This window comes from Pseudorasbora parva, chromosome 4 (genome assembly GCF_024679245.1).
Source record: "Pseudorasbora parva isolate DD20220531a chromosome 4, ASM2467924v1, whole genome shotgun sequence".
Lineage (NCBI taxonomy): Eukaryota > Metazoa > Chordata > Actinopteri > Cypriniformes > Gobionidae > Pseudorasbora > Pseudorasbora parva.
In genome coordinates, this window is record NC_090175.1 from 1911205 (window position 1) to 1930183 (window position 18979).

Here is an 18979-nt window from a genome sequence, read left to right on the forward strand (position 1 = left end):
CACGGAGAATGGTAAAATGTTAACCTGCAAACACTAATTACAAGTAGTGTTGTCACGATACCAAACTTATGACTTCGATACGATACCAGACTAAAATATGGATATATCGATACTAAATCGATACCACAGTAAAAAAAAAAAAAAAAGATAAGATGCTTAATGTGACAACAGAACTTGTTATTATTCATTGTTATTTTTTACTAAAAATTCATGTGGCCAGCATGTTCCTTAGGGTTGGGCATCGTTTTGATTTGAACAATTATTGATCAATTATTATTAAAATTATCTCACAAATTTTTGCTATCTCAATGTATTTTTTACAATGGGGTAATTGTGTTGCAATATCTTACACACAGCACAAGAAAGCTTGATTTCGAATGGTAAATTGAATTTAAAAAGACGAGTAAACAGTAATAAAATAAGAACAAATAAACAGATTACAAACAATAGCACAAATAAATGCAATAGAATAGAAGATACAAATTAAACAGACTGCTTTATTTTTTCAGGTAGGTCTAACATTCAGATAAGAAACTGAATTAAAAAAATGCACAGTAATTACATTTAAAACAACATTGGATAATGTTCTTTGTAAAAAATTCAATAGCGTACAGATGAAACTATTAAAGTTACACAAGTTGATCAGTCAAGAGCAGTTGATCGTTTGTCTTTTTGTAGTTTGAATAAGAAATGACTGCGGTCCCTTTAAGACTAACAGACGCATGGATCCTAAACACTGCTCCTGTTACTCGCTCTTCCTGAACTGTTTGCCACTGTGTTTCCGTTAATACTCTTCCAGATGTGCACTGATAGTTCTTTGAGTGTATTCGACCAATAATAAGCAAAAATGCCAGTCAAAAAAACCGTCAAAGTTTAGTCGAGTTATGTTTACCAATGGCTTTACACCAGTGGCGAGGCCAGAAATTTTTAACTGAGTGGACCTTGGTGGAATAGGGTGGACCTCAATGACTACTCTCAAATTACAGAAATTTAACAATATGGGACAAAAATCACTTGATAGTAAATATAAGCTATATATGATTTATTTTTTGCCAACAAATTCATATAATTCATAAAAATTAATTTATAATAAGCAGCTACAAAGCCTATTGCATGGAAGACAAATATAGATATTGTGCTGCTATATGACCACTAACAAGACATCAGTGTTCAGTAATTTTAAAATGGAATAACCAGTTCTTGTCAACTAATGCAACTCAGTATAACTGTTGTCAAACATGTATTTGCAGCTTAACCTGTGAGAATTTCGTCTTGTGTTATGCACCGTGGCCAGTGTTAAAAGTTTATTTCACTAGCAGGCGTAAACTCATCTTCCCATCCCCTCAACAATACGCGATTGGCTAAACATTACTACTAAGCTTATTGATTGGCTGTTGCAATAAGTCAGTTATATGAAAATGTTTTCGCTCTACAGTAATTATTTTTTAATAGGGCTGTCAATTGATTAAAATATTTAATCGCTATTAATCGCATGATTGTCATGAGTTAACTCGCGATTAATCGCAATTTAATCGCACATTTTTAGCAATTGTAAATCTAAAATTAAGTTTTTAATACTCTAATCAACATGAGTATGGACAAATATGCATGCTTTATGCAAATGTGCATTTTTTATTAGTGAAATCATACTTATTCAATAATAATCAATACAGCATGAAGATTAGATGTATCAAAGGTCATAGATGTTTATTTAAGAAATTGTTCATGTCTCTTAAGCCTAAACTTAAAAATCAAGAGTAAGCAGTGATTTCTCTCATTTTAAGAATATAAAGGGAGTTTTTACACTGGCAGTTTAATTCAGAGCAGGGCACAGTTCGTATGAAAAATTGTTAATGTGTACCAGTGAGCGCACCAGAACCACACCATACCTGGAGGAGGTCCATATTACACGAGTAGGAATATAGTGCGGCCCCTTTAAGAGACGCGCGCTCCCTATTGAACTGCCGGTATTTTGCGTGTGCGCGCCGAACTGGGCTGTATTAAGCCGGGTGCACACTGTGCGATTTTGGCCACGATTTGGCCGTCTGAGACAAATTTAGGAAATCCTAAAAGATTCCTCAGATCCTAGGCTAAAATCTGACGTCTTTGGTCGTTAGTTTGACATGTTCACCGGCAGCTGATTAATGAGCGATGCGATCAAATTTTACCTCAGACGAAATTCTGGCAGTGTCAGAAGATTTGGCACACAATCCTGCAGTGTGACTTCTCCTACGACAACAGTCAAATATCTCCGTTTTTCAAGACAAACTATGACCACGACGAGAGCTAGAAATTTATTTGTAGCCAGCATTTCAGTCCCGCGTGTAATGCAGCTCACCGTCACCAAACGCGTCATTCACTGATGATATAAAACTCCGGGTGAGTTTTCTTGCGCGCGTCCGTTTTTAGCGCGCCTAAACTATCGTGCAGTCTGACATTAATGACAACTGAGATCTTACAGTGTGACACGGGGATCATGTTCGTACAGTCTGACAAGGGACATTCGCAAAGGATTTTGAAAAATCGCACAGTGTGCAGGACCCATTACGTGGACAGTGTGAAGAACATGGACTCGGGAGCGCTCTTGTTCAGAAAAGTAACCTGTGCATTCGTTTTAGCCGATTGTAATGTATTTAGTTCAATAAAACAGGTGTACTGTAAGCGGTGATGGTGTTAATGATTTACCTCAGACATGAGCGAGAGTGAGCTGCAGTGCATCGCGCTCAGACTGCAGAGAATGTGCTCAGTGAAAAAACGCCCTTTTGTTTCTGAAGTCTAATAAAAGTTAAACAAAAAATGTGGTAGCTTATGTGGTAGCTTATGTAGGCAATAACTGCACTTTTGGTTTAGAATATTAATGTCAACCCTTTTCTTTCCCTATTAATGTTTGCTGCTGCATCCTTTGCGTCTGACTGCTCTCACGCCCTATGCCACGGATCAAACAGAAAATGCGCGCTGCGTTAATAAATTTAGTGCTGTTAAAATGAACGCGTTATTAACATATTTGACAGCCCTATTTTTTAATGAAACTTTTTGTACGTGTTTAAGTACATTTACATTTACATTTATGCATTTAGCAGACGCTTTTATCCAAAGCGACTTACAACTCAGGAGAACAGGAAGCGATCCGTCAAGAAGAGGCAACGAAACACAAAAAGTGCCCTAAATACTAAGATTTGTACACTGCTTAGAGTAGCAAAGACCAGAAAAGGAAAGAAGAAAGGAGAAATAGAGGGGGATATTTTTTTTTTTTTTTTTTTTTTTTTTTTTTTTTAAATGTAAGATTAAGTGCTCATGGAAGAGATGAGTTTTTACCTGTCTTTTGAACGAAGTGAGTGATTCTGTTGTGCGTATGGAGGACGGAAGGTTGTTCCACCAACCCGGAACAATGAAAGAGAAAGTTCGAGAGAGGGATTTCATGCCTCTCTGTGATGGTACCACAAGCCTTCGTTCATTAGCTGAGCGAAGGCTTCTGGTGGGTGTGTAGACGCGTAGGAGTGAGTCGAAGTATGCGGGTGCTGCGCTTGTGGAAGATCCATAAGCAAGAGTCAGGGCTTTGAATTTGATCCGGGCAGCGAGTGGTAGCCAATGCAGAGAGATGAATAGAGGTGTGACATGAGCCCTTTTGGGCTCATTGAATACAAGACGTGCTGCAGCGTTCTGGATCATTTGCAACGGTTTGATTGCACAAGATGGAAGTCCAGCCAGAAGCGCGTTGCAATAGTCAAGTCTAGAAATGACCAGGGCTTGGACAAGAAGCTGTGTTGCATGCTCCGTAAGGAACGGTCTGATTTTCCTGATATTGTGCAATGCAAACCTGCATGACCGAGCCGTCTTCGAGATGTGGTCTTTGAAGGACAGCTGGTCATCAAAGATTACTCCAAGATTTCTGACCGACCCCGAAGGAGTAATCAGAGATGAACCTAGCTGGATGGTAAAATCGTGTTGTATGGTGGGGTTAGCAGGGAAAACAAGCAGCTCAGTCTTTGCCAGATTGAGCTGCAGGTGATGTTTTTTCATCCATGCCGAGATGTCCGCTAGACAGTTTGAGATTCGTGCAGCTACTGTGGGATCATCTGGTTGAAATGAGAGGTAGAGCTGTGTGTCATCAGCATAGCAATGATATGAGAGGCCATGTGCCTGAATGATGGGTCCCAGTGATGTAGTGTAAATGGAGAAGAGGAGAGGTCCAAGCACTGAGCCCTGAGGAACCCCCGTGGTCAGTTGATGTGTTTTGGATACCTCTCCTCTCCAGGCAACCTTAAAAGACCTACCTGTGAGATAGGACTCAAACCAGTGGAGTGGAGTCTCTGTGATGCCCAGTGATGAGAGGGTGGACAGAAGAATCTGATGATTCACAGTGTCAAAGGCAGCAGACAGATCAAGGAGGATGAGGACTGATGATTTGGATGCAGCTTTAGCCAGCCGCAGGGCTTCAGTAACTGACAATAATGCCGTCTCAGTTGAGTGGCCCTTTTTGAAGCCTGACTGGTTTACGTCCAGTTGATTAGTCTGCGAGAGGAAAGATGAGACCTGGTTGAAAACAACTCTTTCAAGTGTTTTCACAATGAATGGTAGGAGAGAAACAGGTCTGTAGTTCTCTACAAGTGATGTGTCTAATGTGGGTTTTTTAAGCAGTGGGGTTACCCGAGCCTGCTTGAATGTGGTGGGGAAGATGCCGGTGGAGAGAGATGTGTTGATGATGTGTGTGAGTGCTGGTAAGAGTGTAGGGGAGATGGCTTGTAGGAGATGTGAGGAGATGGGATCTAGAGGGCAGGTAGTGGGATGGCTGGAGAGGAGAAGCTTAGATACTTCGTCCTCAGTGAGTGTAGAGAAGGAGGAGAGAAGATGTTTGGCTGTGGATGTGGCTGATTCAAAAGTGTGTCTGTGTGGAGGTGTGAACTGACTGCTGATGAGTGTGGTTTTGTTTGTGAAAAAAATTGGCAAGATCGTCTGCAGAAAGAGAGGTGGTGGGAGGTGGTGGAGGGGGACAGAGGAGAGAGGTGAAAGTTCTGAAAAGTGTGCGTGAGTCTGAGGTGCTGTTGATTTTGTTGTGGAAATATGAGGATTTAGCTGTATGGGCGTCCTGTGAGAAGGAAATGAGCAGAGATTGGTACTTACTCAGGTCAGATGGGTCGTTTGATTTGCGCCATTTTCTCTCTGCTGCCCTAAGTTTAGTCCGGTGTTCACGAAGAACATCAGATAACCAAGGGTTAGAGGGAGTAGCGCGAGCTGGCCTAGAAGACAGAGGGCAGATAGTATCTAGACAAGTGGTTAAAGTGGAACATAAAGTGTCTGTTGCAGTGTTGACATCCATAGAGGAGAATTGTGTGGGTGACGGAAGAGAGGATGATACAACGGAGGAGAGGTGAGAGGGAGAAAGAGAACGCAGGTTTCGTCTGAAACTAACTGGTAGAGGAGGTGGAAGCATAAGAGTAGTGAGATGAATATTAAAAGTGATGAAGTAGTGATCCGAGAAGTGTAAGGGTTTGACCAAAGTGTTTTCTGTAGTGCAGTTGCGTATGTAGATGAGGTCAAGTTGGTTGCCAGATTTGTGTGTGTGTGAGGTAGTAAGAAGTTTGAGATCGAATGAGGATAGAAGGGAGTGAAAATCTGTAGCATACGGTTTGTCCAGGTGGATGTTGAAATCACCAAGGATTACAAGAGGGCTGCCATCCTCAGGGAATGAGGACAGCAGCACATCTAGTTCCTCAACAAAGGTGCCCAATTGACCTGGAGGGCGGTAAATGACTACAAGATGGATTTTAGTAGGAGCTGTAACTGTAATAGCATGGTATTCAAATGAGTTGTTATTACAGAGAGAGGTGTGGGTTGAGTATTTCCAATTGTTTGTGATAAGAAAACCTGTACCTCCACCTCTGCCAGTGTGGCGAGGGGTGTGTGAGAAGGAGAAATTGTTAGAGAGAGCAGCAGGAGTTGCTGAGTCTTCTGGACGGATCCAGGTCTCAGTCAAGGCCAAGATATTCAGATTGGAATGAGTGGCGAAGGCTGGAATGAAGTCAGCTTTGTTTACAGCTGACTGACAATTCCATAGACCCAGAGAAAAAGTGATTTGTGTTGTCACATAGGCATGTTATTTTCTGCTATCCCAATTATTATTATTTTTTTTTTGGTCTGTTCTGATTGGGTGGGCCAGCCGTCAATCTGAGTGGGCCAGTGCCACCCTGGCCCTTATGTAGCCTCGCCCCTGCTTTACACATAAATCTTGAGGGAGCCAGTGCTGAACGTGGCTGGGAAACTGGGGGAATAGGCTACTTTGATTTCTTTTAGAGTATATGCGCTCTTAATTTTAGTTGTTGTCATAAAATGACTGGTTTCTTGACATGTTATAATTGTATATTCTTGAAAAAGATTGAATTAGTCATTATTATTATCATTGTGTAATGTAGAAGAATGCAAATCTGCAAGAAACTTCTCTCCGGTTTGAATATTATATTATGCCATAAAACATGTCGAGAATATTCATGTAAACTCGTGTAAATATTCATGTTGAAGACACTTAGATAAATATGTTCATAAATATGCCTATTAATGTCTCTACACATTTACCTCTCCCAGTACTTGTTGCAGTGTCGTGATGTGAAATGTGTATAGTGTGGGGCACTTCTTGCACGCAGCAGGCTTTCAAGAAAACGTATTTTGTGTGAGTTTCTGAGAAATCACTGACATAGTTTGGATGAGAAGCCTCTGAGAGACGAGACCGGATCTGATCTGATCTGATCGCAGCTTCATCTTTTAAATAACATTTGAGTGCTCAGATCCATGTGTCTAGAGTGAAATACTGAAGGTCTTTTTCTCTCTGTCCTGCAGAAGTGATTCAGCGAAGGAATATGGCGTCTGTTAAAGAACTGCTCGTGAAGTCACTGAAGGATCTAAGACCAGATGATCTGAGGAAGTTTCAGTGGCACTTGAAGAATAATGAACACATTCCAGCTTCTGAAATGATGAACGCAGATGTCTTTGATACAGTGGACACGATGGTGGCACATTTAGGACCAGAAGAAGCTGTGAAGATCACGGTGGACTTCCTGAGGAAGATAAACCGGTATGATCTGGCTGAAGAGTTAAAGAAAAAACACAAGGAAGGTAATGTTCAGAAATTAAGTTGAAATGTTTTCTTTCATTGTCTGGAGTGACTGTGTACAGTGTACAGTGATGGATTCAATGTGAAGAATGTAAGTAGTAATTGTGAAACACAAACATTACTCTTTGCTCAGCTGATGTGTGTGTGTGTGTGTGTGTGATCTGATGTTCATCTGGTTTATCATCGCCATTGATGACTAATCAGTACGTTTTGGACGATTATTCGACGAAATGGTTGTTTTAATGAACTTTGAACCAACTAAACAGTTGATTCTCTTTAAGTTCTCAGATTTCTGTCCAACTCAAATCACACACACACGTTTTCTACGCATAGTTTAAATATTCTGTTCTCTTCCAGTTGAAAAATATAAAATAAAAAATCAGCTGCAATTCCTCTGACGAAAAAAGTGATCAATGATAGGTGCTGCTTAAACGGGACATTTACTTCAGGACACGAAGAATGGTAAAATGTTAACCTGCAAACACTAATTACAAGTAGTGTTGTCACGATACCAAACTTATGACTTCGATACGATACCAGACTAAAATATCGATATATCGATACTAAATCGATACCACAGTAAAAAAAAAAAAAGATAAGATGCTTAAAATGACAACAGAACTTGTTATTATTCATTGTTATTTTTTACTAAAAATTCATGTGGCCAGCATGTTCCTTAGGGTTGGGCATCGTTTTGATTTGAACAATTATTGATCAATTACTATTAAAATTATCTCACAAATTTTTGCTATCTCAATGTATTTTTTACAATGGGGTAATTGTGTTGCAATAGCTTACACACGGCACAAGAAAGCTTGATTTCGAATGGTAAATTGAATTTAAAAAGACGAGTAAACAGTAATAAAATAAGAACAAATAAACAGATTACAAACAATAGCACAAATAAATGCAATAGAATAGAAGATACAAATTAAATAGACTGCTTTATTTTTTCAGGTAGGTCTAACATTCAGATAAGAAACTGAATAAAAAAGTGCATAATAATTACATTTAAAACAACATTGGATAATGTTCTTTGTAAAAATGCAATAGCGTACAGATGAATCTATTAAAGTTACACAAGTTGATCAGTCAAGAGCAGTTGATCGTTTGTCTTTTTGTAGTCTGAATAACAAATGACTGCGGTCCCTTTAAGACTAACAGACGCATGGATCCTAAACACTGCTCCTGTTACTCGCTCTTCCTGAACTGTTTGCGACTGTGTTTACGTTAATACTCTTCCAGATGTGCACTGATAGTTCTTTGAGTGTATTCGACCAATAATAAGCAAAAATGCCAGTCAAAAAAACCGTCAAAGTTTAGTCGAGTTATGTTTACCAATGGCTTTACACATAAATCTTGAGGGAGCCAGTGCTGAACGTGGCTGGGAAACTGGGGGAATAGGCTACTTTGATTTCTTTTAGAGTATATGCGCTCTTAATTTTAGTTGTTGTAATAAAATGACTGGTTTCTTGACATGTTATAATTGTAAATTCTTGAAAAAGATTGAATTAGTCATTATTATTATCATTGTGTAATGTAGAAGAATGCAAATCTGCAAGAAACTTCTCTCCGGTTTGAATATTATATTATGCCATAAAACATGTCGAGAATATTCATGTAAACTCGTGTAAATATTCATGTTGAAGACACTTAGATAAATATGTTCATAAATATGCCTATTAATGTCTCTACACATTTACCTCTCCCAGTACTTGTTGCAGTGTCGTGATGTGAAATGTGTATAGTGTGGGGCACTTCTTGCACGCAGCAGGCTTTCAAGAAAACGTATTTTGTGTGAGTTTCTGAGAAATCACTGACAGAGTTTGGATGAGAAGCCTCTGAGAGACGAGACCTGATCTGATCTGATCGCAGCTTCATCTTTTAAATAACATTTGAGTGCTCAGATCCATGTGTCTAGAGTGAAATACTGAAGGTCTTTTTCTCTCTGTCCTGCAGAAGTGATTCAGCGAAGGAATATGGCGTCTGTTAAAGAACTGCTCGTGAAGTCACTGAAGGATCTAGCAAAAGATGATCTGAAGGAGTTTCAGTGGCACTTGAAGAATCATGAACACATTCCAGCTTATAAAATGAAGAACGCAGATGTCTTTGATACAGTGGAATGGATGGTGGCACGTTTAGGACCAGAAGTAGCTGTGATGATCACTGTGGTCATCCTGATGAAGATAAACCGGCATGATCTGGCTGAAGAGTTAAAGAACGAACACAAGGAAGGTAATGTTCAGAAATTAAGTTGAAATGTTTTCTTTCATTGTCTGGAGTGACTGTTTAGTACAGTGATGGATTCAATGTGAAGAATGGAGTAATTGTGAAACACAAACATTACTCTTTGCTCAGCTGATGTGTGTGTGTGTGTGATCTGATGTTCATCTGGTTTATCTCACAGCTCAGCCTGAGGGCAGTATGAAGGCTTCTTCCACTTTAGGAGCTGATTCAAAACAGATAGAGGGTAAGTAATGATCACTGTCTCTCCAGAGCAATACATTTATACCCAATAATCTCACTCAAATCATGGACCGAATCTTATGTAGGTACAAGAGAAAATAGGGCTCGGGCTGGGCCACTCAAGGACGTTCACAAAGTTGTTCCGTGTAGGGCTGCAACAAACGATTAGTTTGATAATCGACTAATCTACCAATTATTTAGAACAGGGGTGCCCAAAACTTTTTCCTATGAAGGGCCAAAAATTAAACTTGATTGAGATGTTTTGTTGTCAGCGTTGTCAACAATGTCGACTTATCGTTTCAGCCCTATTCCATAGCCACTCCTTTGTTATCTTGGCTGTTTGCTTAGGATCGTTGTCCTGTTGGAAGATGAACCTTTCACCCCAGTCTGAGGTCCAGAGGGTGATCCTGACTAGTCTCCCAGTTCCTGCCGCTGAAAAACATCCCCACATCATGATGCTGCCACCACCACGCTTTATTGTTAGGATTGGCCTAAGGATGAGTGATGCCTGGTTTCCTCCAGACATGACACTTGCCATTCAGACCAAAGAGTTCAATCTTTGTTTCATCAGGCCGGAGAATTTATTTCTGATGGTCTGAGAGTCCTTCAGGTGCCATGTGCCTTTACCTGAGGAGTGGCTTCCGTCTGGCCGCTCTCCCATACATGATTGGTGGAGAACTGCAGAGATGGTAGTTCTTCTGGACGTTTCTCCTCTCTCCACAGAACACACTGGAGCTCTGTCAGAGGGGCCATCAGGTTCTGGGTCACCTCCCTGGCTAAGGCCCTTCTTCCCCAATTACTCCGTTTGGCCGGCCGGCTCAAGGAAGAGTCCTGGTGATTCCAAACTTTATCCATGAATGGGCCACTGTGCTCATTGGGACCTTCAATGCTGCAGAAATCAAACAAACTTCTTTCACATTTTCAGTATGGGATATTGTTTGAAGAATTGAGGAAAATAATTAAGGCAATCCATTTTGGAATAAGTCTGTAACTAGACTTAAGCTATTGCATAGCTGGATGTGTTGTAGTAGTTTGGCTATTGAAATAAACTCACGTTAAACAGCACTAGGTAACTTTTCAACCTTCATAATATATTTTCAAGACTCTTGTGATGATACATCGACTTACAATAGGTTGAATGACACGGGGTCTGTATCGTTTTTAATCGTACTTTAAAACTTCGGGTTTCGTGTAGTAACCCGAGAACAAAAAGAACTACAAAATTCGACTGCTTTACGGCATATACGTCACTTCCACCAACACACACACTTCCTTACATTCGGATGTGCGAGCCCAACTTTGTTCGTCGGATAATATAGTCATGTCCGAAGCAGCACAGACAAATAAGAAAGAAAAGGTTTTGTTGGAGGAAAGCAATAAGAGGAAACGAGAGAGTGATGGGATTAAAGGCAGGACGAGGATCAGCATGTGACCAGCGTTTGCTCGTCGGCGTGAGGTGAAGGAGGCGTGCCCGACCGATGCTGTCCTGCTTGTTACGGTGATTACCGACCACTCAAACATTGAACTGAAGTATCATATAGATTTTGTAAAACGCTAACCAATAGACTACTATAATGACGCTGGCTTGTAAACGTGAGCATTGTGATTATTTGGCGTTTGAAAAAAATAAAACCCATGAAATGATATTCATATGACATGCTGAAGCATATGCCACTGACTGCACCTGGGATGAAGACATTTCCCACGTGCCGCCAGAAGAACACCTGCATGTGAACTCCTCCTGCAGTGTTCAGGGGAACTGTTAGCGCTGCACCGACCCGCGGGACGCTTTTATGAAGTTATTTGGCCCGCACCGCACCACTGTATATATTTTTACAACCCGCCCGCACCCGCGACCATTAAATAGACATACGGGGTCCGCGGGTTATGAGACGACCCACGCATCACTAGTTCAGGGCTATCAGGATTGTCATGTCAACAAATGCACGCGCGATGGCATCCCCTGATGTAGGACGACAGAGTTTACGACAGTAGTTGAGGACATTATTTTTTCCCAACTGTAGGGGGACCCCAAGAGCAAAAGTTACCCAGTGCTGATTAACACTGCACAAATTCACAAAGTGAAAAAGACTGAATATGATTGAGCAAAAGAGTTGATAAAATGATCTAATCTTCCCATCACTATCATGTACAACAGTTTAAAAATCAGTAATTGCTAGTGAAGGAAATCATAGACCATGTTTATTACAAAATAAACATGTAATAACATGTAGTTTGCTTACTCTTTGCTGTCTTTTCCTCTTTATCAAAGGCTCAACTCTAGTGGACAGCAAGGCTGATCTTCATGATTACACAGCAGAGATGGGAACAAGTGACACATGTTCAAGTCACGAGTAAGTCTCAGTGCACACAAACCAAGAAAGTCCAGTCAGAGTGCCAAAAAAAAAAAAACAAGTGGAGTTTACATCGGCCTCTGTTGTAATGAACGAGTCATAGAAGCATACATTCTGCTGATTTGTTCTGGAACAATGGAAGTAACTGGGTCCCTGAATTACTGAACCGATTCTTTTAAAACCTCAGGTTTGTTTAGTGACGAAACATCACTTTCCACAAAGACTTTTGCTGCACTCTCAAATATAAGAGTACAAAATTTTACCTTTTAAGGTACAAGTGGCCGTCACTGGGGTGGTAGCCTTAATGGGCACTCTCAAGGACCTTTTTTTTATACCGTTAATACTTTCTGCCTAAAACATACTGTAATGTAGCATGTTCGTGTGGGAAGAAGGAGGCGGGAACTGGCGAACGTTCAACAACTTTAATCAAATAAAATAAACAAAACGAAAGTACAGTACATGCGGGCAGCCCCTCACGGACGACTGCCGCACACACATAATAAAACGTAAACAAAACACAACATAAAGTCCAGGCCTGGTCCTCTCTCGTCCTTCACTGGTGTCGCTCGTCCTTATATGCCTCCGAGCTCCCTCATGAGAGGACTCGAGACCGGTGTGCCTCGCAGGTGATGCTCATTCTCAATCACCCCCCTGGTCTCGCTCGCTCCTTCCATGTCTCTCGCTCGACTACCTCGCCACATGTGTAGTAATTAAGAAATCCAAATGGCGTCAGGGAGCCGGGCACAAGCAGGCCGCCCCATAATGAGAGCTGCAAGCTGGGCAACACCCAACACATTCACTAGATTCTATAGCCTCCTCAAATAGGTAGAAGCTTGTCGGCTTGCTGCGTCCTGAACTATCGAGTCCTCCATCACCCTCGATGCTTGACGTGGCGGAGCATCTGGCATCAGGCCTATTCCCACTGAGTCCTTGAGTACCAGTGTTAGGCTGAGTATGTATCAGTTACCCTGAGGGGGGATCCCATACATTTTTCCATGGCAGCTCCTAAACAGAAGCCTGTGTCGTTTCCTTGAGAAAGCCCCTTTCAGGAGGGCTGGTGCCCCTCTTTTGCATTGTGGACATATGGATCATCAGTTATACTTCAAATAATGCCTTTGGGATGCAATGTGAGTTCTGCCTTGTTCGTTCCTGGAAGACTGTTGGATGCCACCAACTGTTAGTGTTGGTGTTTGTGATAGCACCATCTATGAGACAAGCTTATGCCTTGGAGTGGAACCTGTTTGTTGACAATCTGCCTGTGTGTGTTGAAAGTTTTTTCAAAGTTATAAATAAAACGTCTATGTTATGTATGTAACCCTCATTCCCTGAAACGTCAAACGTGACCCGACTGAAAGGAAACAAAGACTATTGTTTTACAATAATCATACATTTGATTTTAATGAAGCGTTAATCAATGTTATAATGAACGTGAACTGAGATTTAATAAACTCTTTATAAGTATTTATCATTGTTAGTCGATGTTAACTTATGTTGTTAAAGTTGTTGGGCAGCTGGTGAGAGTTTTATTTTTTAGTTTATCATTTATTTAATTTGGTACTCTCTTTATTTATAACCATCTCACTTGTTCATTCTGTCTTCTTCTGGTTCTCCACAGGTTCTCTGAGTCCAAACCTTCTGGGCTCAATATTCCCCCGCTGCTGAACTGTCAGTCTTGTGTCCATATCGCTGATTCTGATCAGTGGGTTCAGATTGAGCCGTCGGCCTGTACAGATGAAGGAGGGTCAAAGTTCAGCGTCAGCACTGACCCAGGCCGTTACGAGTGTGTCAGGACCAGAATACGATGGGTCTGTGACTGTAATGTCACCCTTCAGTACCGTACCGTAGACGGACACTTCCTCAACACAGAGCTGGAGAGGCTGCAGAGCCACCGGATCGCTCCAGTGATGGACGTGACGGTGATCTCAGGGAAACTGGAGGAAGTTCATCTGCCCCATTACGCCTGTTTAGGAGAGTCTGACCCCTCTCTCAAAGATGCTGTGAAACTCCTGACCGTACAAGAAGAGGGAATAACCACAGAACCTGTGCAGTTGACCCGATTCCATGCTAAGATTGTCCAACCATCGTTCTCTCTGAAAACATTGATTATAAGTCGGATAATGCGATGGTATGAACACTGTGATCTTCTTATCTACATGCCTTATAAAACTTGTCTACATGTCTACATTTTTCCATTTGATGAAAGTGAAGAAAAAAAAATTAAGATGGAGGAAATATCAAGTCAACAAATCAATCATCCCAAACCTGACCGGCCATTTAGGATGAAAAAGCCACACATTCTTGCCATCCGAGATGTTCCTGGTGCCACCATTCAACCCGAAGACGGGATCACATTCAGAAGAGAAACTCCCCCAAACTTCTTCAAGGTCAACACACTTCTGGAGAATGCTATTCAGATGATTCTTACTAGAGGAGAGGATAAGAAGGAGGTCTGGACTGCAAAAATATTGAAGGATGATCTTGATCGGATTCATGCTAAGAGAAACGAGACACTTCTGAATTGTGAAGCAGGTAAAGCACAGTTTTTTGATAACCATTGGCTTATTTGATAACTTATTCAGGGGGTTAGAAATGTCCAGATAATTGCAGATAAACTGTGTCAGCAGGAACTATTTCATGAGGAACAATATTCAGAAATCACACAGAGTTTAACCAGTCAGGAGAGCATGAGGAAGATCTGTGACATTAGACGCAAACACAGAGATGCTGTGAAAGATAAATGAGTCAGAACGCCGGTTTACCATTGGCCGGTGCTGTTCATGTGAGCACCATGATGCATGCATGTGATGCTGATGCAGGAGCCAGCCAATAGTGAGCCCCCTTTAAGCAGACATGTTCAGTTTTTAATTGTGGTCTGTTCTGAAATGATTATATTACTATAAAAATTGACTCCGAATAGTCAAAGATTCGATGTATCGATATGCAGAGGCGGATTCGGATTAGAGGCATCGATATGCGGAGGCGGATTCGGATTCGATTTATCGATATGCGGAGGCGGATTCGGATTCGATTCATCGATATGCGGAGGCGAATTCGGATTCGATGTATCGATATGCGGAGGCGGATTCGGATTCAATGTATCGATATGCGGAGGCGGATTCGGATTCGATGCATCGATATGCGGAGGCGGATTCGGATTCGATTCATCGATATGCAGAGGCGGATTCGGATTCGATTCATCGATATGCGGAGGCGGATTCGGATTCGATTCATCGATATGCGGAGGCGGATTCGGATTCGATGTATCGATATGCGGAGGCGGATTCGGATTCGATGTATCGATATGTGGAGGCGGATTCGGATTCGATGCATCGATATGCGGAGGCGGATTCGGATTCGATGCATCGATATGCGGAGGCGGATTCGGATTCGATGCATCGATATGCGGAGGCGGATTCGGATTCGATGTATCGATATGTGGAGGCGGATTCGGATTCTATGCATCGATATGCGGAGGCGGATTCGGATTCGATGCATCGATATGCGGAGGCGGATTCGGATTCAGATTCGATGTATCGATATGCGGAGGCGGATTCGGATTCGATGTATCGATATGCGGAGCCGGATTCGGATTCGATATGCGGAGGTGGATTCGGATTCGATGCATCGATATGCGGAGGCGGATTCGGATTCGATGTATCGATATGCTGAGGCGGATTCGGATTCGATGTATCGATATGCGGAGCCGGATTCGGATTCGATATGCGGAGGTGGATTCGGATTCGATGCATCGATATGCGGAGGCGGATTCGGATTAGAGGCATCGATATGCGGAGGCGGATTCGGATTCGATGTATCGATATGCGGAGGCGGATTCGGATTCGATGCATCGATATGCGGAGGCGGATTCGGATTTGATGTATCGATATGCGGAGGCGGATTCGGATTCGATGCATCGATATGCGGAGGCGGATTCGGATTAGAGGCATCGATATGCGGAGCCGGATTCGGATTCGATGCATCGATATGCGGAGGCGGATTCGGATTTGATGTATCGATATGCGGAGCCGGATTCGGATTCGATGCATCGATATGCGGAGGCGGATTCGGATTCGATGCATCGATATGCGGAGGCGGAAACGAGGATCATACCATTTTGGCAATATGGGGGTGCTCAATATTTTAAAGACGCTGCGCTGAGCTTCGCATCCGGAGTGCGAACGCCTTTAGGCACAGTCGGCTTAAGAATATGTAAACGCACTCAAAGTCTTATTTTCCTCTCTAGGTAGTTATTTTCTTTAGGTTTATTTATCAAAATGTTATTTTATATATTTGTGTGATGTTCTGTAATACGGTCGCGGCTTTAAAATGTTATGAGAAAACGTTTTACGAATGTTTATCCACCACATTAGCTTTTATTTAAACCTAAATAAGAATAAAGCCGTTGTCAGTTCGTCTGTCAGTTGGCAGGCAGTTTTGGTCGCTTTATTAAATTTGTTGCTGTGTGCAGTGTGTAAAGGAAAATAAAAATGGTTTTACCATCCTGCTGACTAGTGTCGTGCCCCTCCCAACACACACACACACATAGATGATTCAACTATCAGTCAACCATAGAAAGATTCGACAATTCGGATTCAGATGTGTAAATCCTTAGTCGCAGACAGACCTACAACGGTGGAGCGGTGCCGTGGTGGCCAAGCGATGAAACCGGTGTTGAGCCTGAACACCACCATTTTTTTTTTTTTATAAACCCATGAATTATGCACACATTATTGCTGTTGAGTTAATTTTCACAACACTGTTTCTTGTGGACACGTAAATTATTCATTAAAGCTCAAATCTGGGCTTCGTACTAGAAGTAATGGTCATTTTACAACATTATTTAGCTCATATAATTCATTAAGATAATGTAGATGTGTTCATTATTGAGTCCTTCCATGGAAACATATAATGTTAGTCTGATTTTGCACTTGACTACTCGTTTTTTACACTTATTATTCTAGTTTTGTGTCGTGCTTTGTGTGTGACTCTTGTGTGAGTTTCTGAGAAATCACTGACAGAGTTTGGATGAGAAGCCTCTGAGAGACGAGACCTGATCTGATCTGATCGCAGCTTCATCTTTTAAATAACATTTGAGTGCTCAGATCCATGTGTCTAGAGTGAAATACTGAAGGTCTTTTTCTCTCTGTCCTGCAGAAGTGATTCAGCGAAGGAATATGGCGTCTGTTAAAGAACTGCTCGTGAAGTCACTGAAGCATCTAACAACAGCTGATCTGAAGGAGTTTCAGTGGCACTTGAAGAATAATGAACACATTCCAGCTTCTGAAATGGAGAACACAGATGTCTTACAAACAGTGGACAAGATGGTGGCACGTTTTGGACCAGAAGAAGCTGTGAAGATCACGGTGGACATGCTGAGGAAGATGAACCAGAATAATCTGGCTGAAGAGTTAGAGAACAAACACAGGGAAGGTAATGTTTAGAAATGAAGTTGAAATGTTTAGTTAGGAGTGACTGTTTAGTCCTGTGGTAGATTCAATGTGAAGAATGGAGTAATTGTTAGACTCAAACGTTCCTCTTTCCTCAGCTGATGTGTGTGTGTGTGTGTGATCTGATGTCACTTTCATTCAGTTTCATCTTTCTCTCAAAGCTCAGACTGAGGCAGTATGAAGGCTTCTTCCACTGATTTAAAACAGATCGAGGGTAAGTAATGATCACTGTCTGCTCAGGATAATACATATTTACCCCATTATCATATTTAAGACTTAATCTCATGTAGTTACAAAAGAAAATAAGTGCAAATATCAATGTATTAAGTGACTTTTTTTAAGTGTTAGTTGAGTGGCTGTCAATGGGGATCAAAAGGATTTGTGTTCTGAAGATGAATGAAAGTCTTACGGGTTTGGGACGACATGAGAGTGAGGAAATAATGACAGAAGTCTCATTTTTGGGTGAACTATCCCTTTAAGCCCAATTTTCACTCAGTGGCAGTTTTCTGGAGATCGCCAACAAAAGCCTGAAATCTGAGGCTAATCTGTGCTTGTTCGTGCATAATGTGAATATCGACGACAAGATCTGAGAGAAATCCTGACGCATCGCAGATACCCATGAAATACAGGGAGTGCAGAATTATTAGGCAATGAGTATTTTGACCACATCATCCTCGTTATGCATGTTGTCTTACTCCAAGCTGTATAGGCTGGAAAGCCTACTACCAATTAAGCATATTAGGTAATGTGCATCTCTGTAATGAGAAGGGGTGTGGTCTAATGACATCATCACCCTATATCAGGTGTGCATAATTATTAGGCAACTTCCTTTCCTTTGGCAAAATGGGTCAAAAGAAGGACTTGACAGGCTCAGAAAAGTCAAAAATAGTGAGATATATTGCAGAGGGAGGCAGCAGTCTTAAAATAGCCAAGCTTCTGAAGCGTGATCATCGAACAATCAAGCGTTTCATTCAAAATAGTCAACAGGGTCGCAAGAAGCGTGTGGAAAAACCAAGGCGCAAAATAACTGCCCGTGAACTGAGAAAAGTCAAGCGTGCAGCTGCCAAGATGCCACTTGCCACCAGTTTGGCCATATTTCAGAGCTGCAACATCACTGGAGTGCCCAAAAGCACAAGGTGTGCAATACTCAGAGACATGGCCAAGGTAAGAAAGGCAGAAAGTCGACCACCACTGAACAAGACACACAAGCTGAAACGTCAAGACTGGGCCAAGAAATATCTCAAGACTGATTTTTCTAAGGTTTTATGGACTGATGAAATGAGAGTGAGTCTTGATGGGCCAGATGGATGGGCCCGTGGCTGGATTGGTAAAGGGCAGAGAGCTCCAGTCCGACTCAGACGCCAGCAAGGTGGAGGTGGAGTACTGGTTTGGGCTGGTATCATCAAAGATGAGCTTGTGGGGCCTTTTCGGGTTGAGGATGGAGTCAAGCTCAACTCCCAGTCCTACTGCCAGTTTCTGGAAGACACCTTCTTCAAGCAGTGGTACAGGAAGAAAATCTAATGATATGGCCTCCTTGTTCACCTGATCTGAACCCCATTGAGAACCTGTGGTCCATCATCAGATGTGCGATTTACAAGGAGGGAAAA

General features: G+C 41.8%; 1 protein-coding gene across 7 annotated transcripts in view; it reads left to right on the plus strand.

The window, feature by feature from the left end:
- LOC137072626 (NACHT, LRR and PYD domains-containing protein 1 homolog) overlaps positions 1-18979 on the plus strand; it is a 30725-nt gene that overhangs the window by 8604 nt on the left and 3142 nt on the right. The window contains exons 1-6 of one of the 7 annotated variants that reach the window (XM_067440498.1): positions 6836-7107; positions 9513-9575; positions 11844-11925; positions 13541-14454; positions 17080-17355; positions 17534-17586. In XM_067440498.1, coding sequence (XP_067296599.1) covers positions 6852-7107; positions 9513-9575; positions 11844-11925; positions 13541-14454; positions 17080-17355; positions 17534-17553 — 1611 coding nt within the window. In that variant the 5' untranslated portion in view covers positions 6836-6851 and the 3' untranslated portion in view covers positions 17554-17586. Of the gene's footprint in view, positions 1-6835; positions 7197-9467; positions 9576-9919; positions 10406-11843; positions 11926-13540; positions 14455-17079; positions 17356-17533; positions 17587-18979 lie in introns of those variants that run through there. The other 6 variants (XM_067440501.1, XM_067440502.1, XM_067440505.1 and 3 more) reach the window with 6 other exon arrangements.